At 37.6% G+C, this 10574-nt stretch overlaps 1 protein-coding gene across 1 annotated transcript; it reads right to left on the minus strand.

Moving 5' to 3' along the window:
• Positions 1-274: 274 nt before the first annotated feature.
• On the minus strand, positions 275-9388 carry LOC105054707 (DEAD-box ATP-dependent RNA helicase 7). Its single transcript, XM_010936277.4, has 14 exons — positions 8724-9388; positions 5986-6120; positions 5728-5868; positions 5505-5616; positions 3090-3160; positions 2842-2996; positions 2640-2751; positions 2387-2488; positions 2205-2265; positions 1953-2124; positions 1769-1865; positions 1576-1670; positions 1199-1332; positions 275-722 (listed from the first exon to the last, which is right to left on the minus strand). The coding sequence occupies exons 1-14, from the start codon at positions 9273-9275 to the stop codon at positions 499-501; spliced, it is 2163 nt and encodes a 720-aa protein (XP_010934579.1). The 5' UTR covers positions 9276-9388; the 3' UTR covers positions 275-498.
• Between the last annotated feature and the right edge of the window lie 1186 nt (positions 9389-10574).

A 10574-nucleotide genomic window follows, 5' to 3' on the forward strand; every position in this document is an offset into this window, starting at 1 on the left:
AAGGATGCAAATCGGCAAGGCAGATGTCATTCACGAAGAACCATCGAGTCCGATGTATAGCTCCACCGTGCAGTGGAAGGCCATCCACATGCACTAAAGTGCTGGGAACCAAACCACATCTGCTTAACAATACACCTGCCTTCCCATTTTACCAATCATTATACTTATATTTCCTTCACTCATAAACAAAATCTTATTCATGATAGTACTTGCAATCACACATTCATTCAATATTCCAACCATTCTCCTTGATATTTTATCAAGTACATATCCCTTTTATGGCAATCTTGCAAGGCATTAACCATTTTCAATTCATTTAAATAAAAACTGTAAGCACTTGTTGCAGTTACATAAGCAAGAAAATTTGGATGGCTGCAGCCAATTTTAAACCAATTCTACGAAATAAATCATTCTTTGTAATGATAGTGGGATTCCTTCCTGACAAAGGTCTGAAAAAATTTCCGTCACACAAACTCAAGTAACCATTTTTAAGCCATTTTACCTCCTGTTAAATCTGTTTCTGCCACCACCATGTCCCTTCCCACGACCCCCTCCATCTCTTCTGCCGAAGCCGCCATGACCACCTCTACCGCCAGAGGATCTGCCACCACCAAACCTGCCGCGTCCTGTGTTAGTGTTACCACCTCTTGACTGATCTTTAGCTTGCAAAGGAGGCAAGCTTTTCAAGACCTCAATGGTCACCATGTTAGCATTTTCTTGACCTGAACACAAAAAGATACATCAGAAATCTTGTGAGTTCCTATTTGGGCTAGCATGTTATGTTATTTTGGTATAAATCCAAGTATACGTAAGGAGTGATGTATTGCAAAATAGCTTGCACTACCAATATCCAAGCTCCAGATGCCAGCATATCAACAATGGCAAAGCCTGAATTGCAAATTGTTTTAGAATCCCAACGATTCGTTTATTGAGATCAATTATGTATTACTTGACTGATATATTTTATTTTGGTAGTTTACTTGAATGATTATGTGCACGTACCAGTATTGATTTTTCTAACAACCACCTAGACCAAACTTTGCCAAGAAGAGCCTATGACCAGGTAGTTCATATGTTGGCACCCAGTACCAAAAGCAATAAATAAAAGAAAGTTTCATTTTTCAATTCATTCCAATGATTTGGTAGCACTAGTAACATTGAAATAAGAGATCTTTTCTAAATAGCACATTTGATATACCTTCAATGAATGCATCAACATGATCAGCAGGCACATCAAACACCGCCCCCGTTCCATCAGCTGTAAGAGAAAGGCCCTTCACCCCTTCAATCTTTTCATCAGGCATGAATCTTCTCAAGATACTAAACGCTAACCTGAGATAGCGATCAGAGCAAGCAGAATTAGATAAGGATCACCAATAAAGCAAATTTTCTATGAATTGATTATGGATCCATCATGTTGTTAACCATTATTCATGCTTTTAGCAAGGAAATTAATTCCATTTAGTGCTCTCAACTGGTGATTTTAGGAAAGTATAATATTGGACCTTAAACAAAGCAGCAGCAACCAACACAAGCTTAAACCTGTAATTCATGGGATTCAAGCTCTATACTTACGATGGAGAATAGATAGTCTTTCCTGCCTGAAGAAGTAGAGTTACATAGTTCTCCATAGAAGAAAGCAGTGATCTCTTCTTTATGTCAGTGTATCCCTTGAGGTAGAGCAAACAAAAGAAACTTATTATAATGGTTGGAGGATTTTAGAATGCAACGCCAAAAGCACTAAAGAGAATATAACAATATTTCTTACTGCAGCCTTTGCTAGTGCTTTTGCAAGTAAATCAACAGCTGACAAGCCAGAGGAGCTCAAAAGTTGCTCTGCTTGTGACCGGAAAACTGGAACAACGCTGCAAAAACCATGCGTACACATTGAGGGAACACTCAATGTAAATTTATTGCAAGCAATTTTCTCTAAAAATGTACCACAAGCATACCTGTCAGAGACATTTGAGATAGAATCAGCTGCTTCAGAACCCGCTGATTCAGCAACATCAGCAGGTTGAGGTGCAGAGATGTGCTCAAATTTGACACCCGATTCTCTTTCTAATCTAGAAATGCTATATGAATATCTAGGCTCATATAATAATATAGAAACTCCAGTATTGCCTGAAAGTAACTTCCATCTGTTAGCAACTCATCAAACTCCAAAAATCATTATTCAAATCAAAAGTTATATTTAAAAATACCAGCCCTCCCAGTACGTCCTGATCGATGGATGTATGATTCAACATCACGTGGGGGCTCACACTGGGAAATGTAAACAAAGTAATTAGCACCTGGCTAATTCATGCCAGTACCTTTTATTATGAAGGTTAAAACTTATAGATCAGCAACCATCATGACATGTTTCCAAGATATAAATGCATACCTGAATAATCAGCTGCACATCCTGGATGTCCAAGCCACGTGCTGCCACATTTGTAGCCACCAAAACCAAAAACCTACCTGACCTAAATCCAGCGAGTATGACCTGAATACAATCAACTCCTACTAATTATAAAGAAACACACTGCTCATAAACAATTGCAATAACTAACGTAAGTGGTGAAATTTAGGTGCCTTATATGCATTCAGCCTAAACCCAGGTGAAGCATACTTTCTATATCACCATTGATACATACTTCCCGCTGAGCTTGCATTATGTCTCCGTGCAAAGCCCTTGATCCAGGTAACAGTCCAGCAAGTTCGGATGCAGAATCCTTTGTCTCGGTGAAGATAATGGTACGGCCTCCACTGAGTAAGGACAATTTGACATTAAAACCATTTAGAAAATAGAAAGCAGAGGACTGCAACAGTGAAGTTATGATCCCAAAAGGTACAAACCGGCTATAACAGCGAATAATATCAGGAATAAGATGTGCTCTTGCTTGACGTGTACAGGGAAGAACAAGATGTTTAACACTAGCACTAGCCTTCAGCTTCTCATTGCCAACAAGATCAGCAGTTTTCTTATCAGGTTTTAGAAACCTTGCAGAGATCTGGCAATGTGAACAAACACAACAAAATGTCAGAAAAGAGATGTATGAATGCACTTTATCCTTGGATTTCTCAAAAGCAACAGACAAACAGACCTTCTTCACCCAGTCCGGCAGGGTAGCACTAAAAAGAAGTGTTTGGACTTTACTGACATTCTCAACCTTACCTACATGAGGTAGAAGAAAAAACCTCCAATTAATATTAGCTGCATATAATTAATTTTTACTCATGCAGTTACTCATTGCCCATACTCACCTCTACCAAATTATATGCAGGGTATAAGATATACCTATAGAGAATGAAATAAAGTAGGGCCTTACTTTAAAACCAAAAATCATCTTGGTGTGAAAAATAGCCGACTCTAACGTTCATATATTCTATAACAAGCATTTGGATAGGACCATATGATTGAAGTGACATTCTTCATCAAATTGAATATTATTTCCATTAAATTGTCCAGATGCATATAAAACTATAATAGTATTTTATCTTAGCATACAACTAGATTAAGTTTTATTCAGTGCTTCAAATGTGCTTCTAAAACTAGGGAAGAAAAGAATATAACATCATCCATTAATATTTCATTTTTGATGCAGTACAAAGCCTTTATGTTATACTAAGATAGATGCTGACGATGCACCATACTGACACCGGTAAATAAGTACATGCAAATGCATGTGATCAATAAACAAAAAACAAAAAATGTGAAGGCCATAAAACAAAACAAAATGCATATTTATAAATTGCACTATCTTAACAGGAAATACAAATGATCTTGTGGACTGATGTCATTGAAATATATGGAACTTTCTTCTGCTTGCGAGTAATCTGATGCCCCCATTGAATTTACCTCATCAATTTTTGCTACTTTTCTCTCCTTATCCCCCTCCCAATCTTTGTTGCAGCAGAAATCTAATTTTTACCAGAGATCATCTAGGACTTTGAGATTTACAAGTAGAGAATAATTAACTTTGAATGAACCATCAAGGGCTCATATTATATAGCATTTTGAGCACTATTCTCAAAGATTACTGCATAGTTTCATGCATTGTCATGAGGGATGAAAAGCCCTGAGACGATACTAAGGAGCAAATCCAATCAGTTACAGTGTTCTCATATTGTTTGATATGGAGTTTTCCTTAGTCAGATAACAGCGAGCAAATTTGGAAGGCAAAGCATTGTAAAGTTTCCACTTAGACTCAGCTCACCCCCTGGATAATCCTTGCATCGCAATAGCAAAGCAAGGAATAAACACTAAGAAAGTTCTTAGAAAAAACTCAAATTCTCCGAAAGACAACTGGGAGGATTCAGCAGTTTGTGATTGGAACAAGTTTGGATCACAATGTATTTCCAATAAGATCTATTGCACCGAATTCCTGAATGTATAGGAGGCACTGTTCACAAGGGTGTTGGATTGTTATCAGTGCCCCCAATCCCCTGTTGAGACGGATATTGTGATCATGATACCTTGCAATCTAAACAGTTTCCTTTATGATTTAGGTTGGACATATGCAACCGAAAGATGTAAAAAATGCATTAAAATACTATACGTGAAAATCACACAACCAAAAATCCTATAAGACCTCTTTCCTTTCAGCTTGTCTAATTCTGCTACCAGATTTGATCCATCCTAATTGAATTTTTGTATGAAAATATCAATTGTCTTTTGATTGTTATGATTTTATTTCCATGATGTTTTCATCTTGGCTATGCTATGAAACCCACCCAATCGACATCTATCGCCTAGTCCTTAAGGGTCCATTAAAGGAGAATTGTTTCCCACCTCCAAGTTTTATCATGAGGTTGGATCAAAGACAGAGGCTATTGATCAATGCCTGATAAATAGATCATTCAGGATTTTTTGGTTAGGATAAGTCACAGGAACAGTTTTTTCAAACCCAAAACCCTAAGGAGAAAATATATAAAAGGCAAGGGAAGGAAGAAACCTTGGGCTTCATAACAAAACCGCTTGTATGGCTAGACACTGTAAGGTTCCATGTCAGTTTGAAACTTTGACTTATTTTGGTTTATACGGGCCATAGTTATGTAGAAATCTACAAACTTTTTGCCTATGAAGCACATATGGAACCTTTTTTTGTTTTAAAATCATAGAACTAAATCAAATGGTTAGGATACACTGGTACAAATCAAACAGCCACAAATGCTTATGGACATAAATGTCATTCAGAACTAAATCAAATGGTTAGGATACACTGGTACAAATCAAACAGCCACAAATGCTTATGGACATAAATGTCATTCATGCTTCTATATACAGTACAGATCAAAATTCATCAAAATATTGGTCCTACTGATTACCTACCATCACATCATATAATCTTTTGGCAGAAATAGGTTTGTCTATTAGTAACAATTGACTCAACTTGCCTACAATCGAGTCAATTAACCTATCATAAAAGTGTCAGCCTACAAGCTGATCAGAAAGAAGAAGAAGAAGAAGAAGAAAACTTAAATAACAGGTATACAAGCTGTGAAGAGAGAAATCTTACTTAGAATTAGCTCAACATCATCAACAAAGCCCATATTCAACATTTCATCAGCTTCATCAAGGACACGAAATTTCAAAAATTTTAGATCAAGAGTTCCCCTCTCTAAATGATCCTGTAAAGGGTAAGCATTACATGTGATTAATATTCAAAGTAGTTAGTGTGACAAAATAAGCTCAAAACCTAAATGAGCCACACAAATTTTGTAAGAACAAAATACGATTACCTTTACCCGCCCAGGCGTTCCAACCACTATATCAACTCCTCGTTTCAGAGAAAGCTCCTGAGCACGATAAGGAGATCCTCCATATAAACAGCATGAAGATAATCCCACTGCCCCACCATAAACCTCAAAGTCCGCATATACCTGAAAGTGTAAAAATGTGAAACAGTTGCCTGACACCAAGAAAGATGGTATAGTTGAAGTTTCAAGACAGTATAGTTGAAGCTTCTATGTAAATCTTCAACCTAGGTCTCACTTCACCTGATTTGCAAGCTCTCTAGTTGGTAGAAGTACCAAAACACTTGGAGGCCTTCCATAACCAGTTTTCCTAGATGCCTTGTGTTGCCCATTTGTCAAAGACTCCAAAATAGGCAGCACAAATGCTAAGGTTTTACCCTATGAGAATGAAACGGCATATTTACAGTATTAGCATCAACAATAAGGCAAAACAGAGATAAATAAGAGGAATGAGACCAATAAAAGAGAAATATGTCAAACACTGACAACAACTCCACTGAACAATCAATAACAAGCAACTGAAAGTCAAGACAATAATTCAATGCAACAAAGAGTCAATAAATCACAACCTAGATATTCAAGAAGACAACTTAAAAGCAATAAAGTAGTTTAGGTTCAAAAATATTTAACATATGAGATATTCCAAGATGAATAATAAATAAAAATTACGATAATACTAGATTTATCAAATTTTGTGAAGCTGACCTGTGCATTGCCAAAAACAGAAATTAAAAGATAAAAACATAAATGTAATTCAATTATTAATGCAAATGAGCAACAGTGAAGTTCAATGACGTTATATGATAACAAGAACCTGGGAAGGGTTAGCAGGCAAGGGCAAGTACAAGGATGATAGCTTTCAGGTAAAGAATGCAGAAAAGTTAGAGACCAGTTTGGCTGAAATAACATATGGGTGTAACCAACAAGTCGAGGTTAACAGTATAAGCAAGTAGCAAGTATGAGTGTGATGAAGCACAAATAATAAAAAAAGTTAAAACTTGATGCCAACATGAGGGTGAAAAATATCAAACAGATAATGAATAATATTTTTTAGATAAGATCCTGTAGAGGGACAATTTATATGAGGTAGTAAAATTTAGATGAGGACATTGTACAAAAGGCATCACAGTTTTGGACTGAAATATCATAGATAAAGGGGGCAATTCTAGGTTGGCGCATAAAACAGTAAACAGAGGATTAATGATTGAAACAAATGTAAAGAAGGATGTGATTTTTGTTGTGCAATACATTAAGGCATGGCAACCAACATAGATAATATTATGAGTTTTTAACATCAGCTACCCCAACATACTATTCTCTCGAGGCTGTCCAGATAATCTCAAACAATGTTTGACAATTATGTTTCAGTTTTACCCTGCCTTAACATATTTTGGTTTCAATCTTGATGGCTTCAGTGATTTTGGCTTTAGTTTGACAATTTAACTCAATGGTCAATTTAAAAAAAAAAAAAAAACTTCATCCACTGGAATTAGAAATAAAATCCAAGAATAGAGAAAATTAAATTAAGAAAATAGCTCAAACATCATTTTGAGGAGTAATTTATATATCTGAACCTCCAGTTGTATCATTTTGATGGTTCAGACAGAGAGGTCCAAAAAGCTAATATAACATTGCAATATTTGGTGGTAATCTGAGTTCTGATCAGAATTTGAGGCCTGAAATAGACAAAACTGTATCAAAACTTCATTTTCTTCCAAATCCCTTAGAAATGTAATATCATGATGGTTTTAAATCCTCCTGAAACACATAAAGTATAAATTTTATATAAATAAAAAGCTTCCAAAATTGGGGGAAAAAGAAACAACAAAAGGGGGGGGGGGTATCCATAGCTCATATACAGAGAATTTGGCCTAGTTTAAAGTTTGCAGTCCCAGTTTCAAGTTTTAGGCAAAACCAGCATTTTTAAGTTTTCAAGTGTGCAGCAAAGCTCCAAACTCTGTCTTACGAACAGTATTTTGAAAGCAGTCCCCTACATGCCTAGGTAGTCACCAAGATGCTTAATTTGGCTGAGCTTGCTTGAACTCTTACCTTTTTAAAGGTTTCTTTTACCATTCTCTTCCCTGTTTAAGCCCCATATAAGACATGGAGGGGTTAACACCAAGATGATTAGAACTAGAGGGCCGGTCAACAACTACTGACAGGTTAGTCAAAAATCATGAGTGGCAGTGATAGCTGCAGTGACCAGCATATCTCTTCCAAATGTTGCCATTCTTTCAATTTCTCCCTAAATTTCTTTTCATTCTGCTTGCTAACCATAGTCCACTGTCTTGTCCACCTTCCACTTCCTGCTACATGCTGCGAATCTGGCTGTGTTCTGCAGCTTGTTGGATGCTACAGTTGCAACAATGCTGTTACTACTATTCTTGTGGATTTTGATACTCGTAAAAATAGGCTCATGATCCTACATATGACCGAAAAACGAGTATGTATAATGCATGCACATGCTTATTTTATGCATATGGTTAAAAATATATATAGTAAAAGCTTGGAAAGCTTTCATCCCTAGTCAGTTGCCTAAGCACCTACGTGCCTGACTTGGCCATACAAGGTGCTCACTCGACAACCTCGCTTGCGGAAGACTGTCTATCGATGCGAAAATGGAAACAGGTATATGATGCAATGGTTATTTGAGAAAATTAGTATTGTATAAGAAATCTGATAAGTTGAAATTGAAAATTAGTATTCAGGTTTGCCTTTATGCATATATGGACTATACGACTTTAAAAATTGTTATAAACCAAATAATTTAGACTTGATTACCTGTTTCAATTTCTTTATGCATTCTTACCAACTATCTTTTTAAATATCTCACCTTTTCACCCTTAATTCTCTACAAAGTTCCAAACTGAGCAAATTAATTGAATTCTCACTTGAAAAATCGGAGCAGGATTAATGTTATACAAGCACGGTCAAGATGTTTGTTTTAACCCGAAAAATATAAAAAAGGAACATATTTCTACCTGACCAGTCCGCGCCCGGCCGACCAAATCAGACCCATCGAGTATAAGATCGAAGGTCATCGCCTGAATAGGGAACAGCGACTCGATCCCCTTCGACTTCAACTTCTCCCTCAGCACCTCCGATATCCTGAATTTGGACACGGCGTTCGGGTTCGGCTTCGCGGCGCCAGCTTCCTCTCGGCTCGCAATCACCTCTCCCTCCTCATCCTCCTTCATCAGCCTCGGCTTCTTCAAAGCGGAACCATTCACCGCTGCCACCTTGCGATCCAGAACCGGATCGGTTCCGTCAGAGCTGGTTTCGCTCGTCTCCTCATCAGAAGCCTTTCTCTTCTTCTGGCTCTTCTTCTTATCCGAGCCTTCTCCGTCGTGGCTGTCGATCTCCCCGTCATCGGATTCAAGCTTCTTGTGCTTCTTCTTCTTGCCCTTCTTCTCTTCCACTAAGAAGCCGTTCTGGTCAAGCTCGGCGGCCATGGATTCGGCCTTCTTTGACTTCTTCTTCGACTTTTTGAGCTCGTCGAGCTCCGAAGGGGAGGAGAGGAGGAGAGAAGGCATAACGGATGGTAGAGGGAAACAGAGACAGAGAGAGAGGGTTGGATGGGTAGGGAAGGGCGCTGTTTCTCCTGCGAAAGCGGGGTGGCGCAGGAGGAGGAAAGAGGGTTAAGAGAGTGCTAGGGTTTTGGCTTTTATAGGATTGGTGAGGGGTAAAAAAAAAGCCCTAGGGGAACCGACCCGACTCGCACGAGTGATTAGCGGGCCGAAGCGCGCGAGGGCTGGGGGCGATAGCCAGACCTGCTACAGGAGCTGCAGTATTACGACAGGGTCCAATAAAAAGAACCTTATTTATTTATTTATTTATCTATTTATCTATATATATTAATAAAGACCGAACCGGCCAAGTTGGTGAAAATTGGGCTCGGGGGTGGAGTGAGAAGCTTGTGATCCGGGTTGGACCTGAATTCAAAAGCTTGATTTGATTTCAAGCTCGGGTCAAGCTCAAGATCTGCAGGATCTAGGTCTATCTTGAAGCCCGAGCTTAATGCCTAATGTAAAGCTTGCTCGATGAGATGAGATGAGATGAACCTCAGCCTGATCCCCATCCACTTAAGTTAAAATTCTAACCGTAAGGTTGATAAATAAATCAGTAGTTCGCGAGCTAATTCAAGTTTTCTATCGAAAATCTAGCTCAAGATCAACTTGTTTGGCTAAGAAATAATCCGTGCTAAATCTAGAGCTAGGCTTAGCCTGCTCAAGCTCATCTCAGATTAACTCATAATACTAATATATATTATATTATTTTGATTATTATTATTTATATAAATAATTATTTTAAATTATTTATTATAAATCAATATAAATTATATAGAGTAAAATATATTTCAATTAATAGATAATTGAGATTATTCCTTCAAACTATACAGATAAAAGCCCTGAGTAATTTTAAACTCTTGATAGATTTATTAAATAAGCTATTTATGAATAGCTTGAGCTTGGCTCAATTATGAATTATGTCGAATTAAAGCTATGCCTAACTGGACTCATTTTCAACTTGTTTCCATCCAACTTAACTATTTAGTTTCACTCTCCCGTTCCCTCATTCTCATTGTGCAAATATAACCAACATTTCTCCTCTCTTTATTTCCCTATTTCTTATCACAAATGGATCTTGACCATGCCACCTATCTTGCCCATGCCACCTTCAGCTTGGTCACTCCATCCATGTCGCTTTTGATCCAAGAATGTCGTTATCAATCCACCCATGCCACCTTCAATCTTGACTATCCGTCGGCTTTGCACTTTTTTTTTTCTTTTAATGAACTTAGGCCTTGCCTTTTTAATTGGGAATGTGCCATC

Source organism: Elaeis guineensis, chromosome 12 (genome assembly GCF_000442705.2).
Source record: "Elaeis guineensis isolate ETL-2024a chromosome 12, EG11, whole genome shotgun sequence".
Taxonomy (NCBI): domain Eukaryota; kingdom Viridiplantae; phylum Streptophyta; class Magnoliopsida; order Arecales; family Arecaceae; genus Elaeis; species Elaeis guineensis.

Bases quoted from the DNA above. Each gene is read 5' to 3' on its own strand.
- LOC105054707 (XM_010936277.4), bottom strand. From the start codon at position 9,275: ATGCCTTCTCTCCTCCTCTCCTCCCCTTCGGAGCTCGACGAGCTCAAA. The intron at 5,617-5,727 runs GTAATCGTATTT...TACCCTTTACAG, and splicing joins GAACGCCTGGGCGGGTAAAG to GATCATTTAGAGAGGGGAAC. The intron at 2,752-2,841 runs GTTTGTACCTTT...GTCCTTACTCAG, and splicing joins ATTATTCGCTGTTATAGCCG to TGGAGGCCGTACCATTATCT.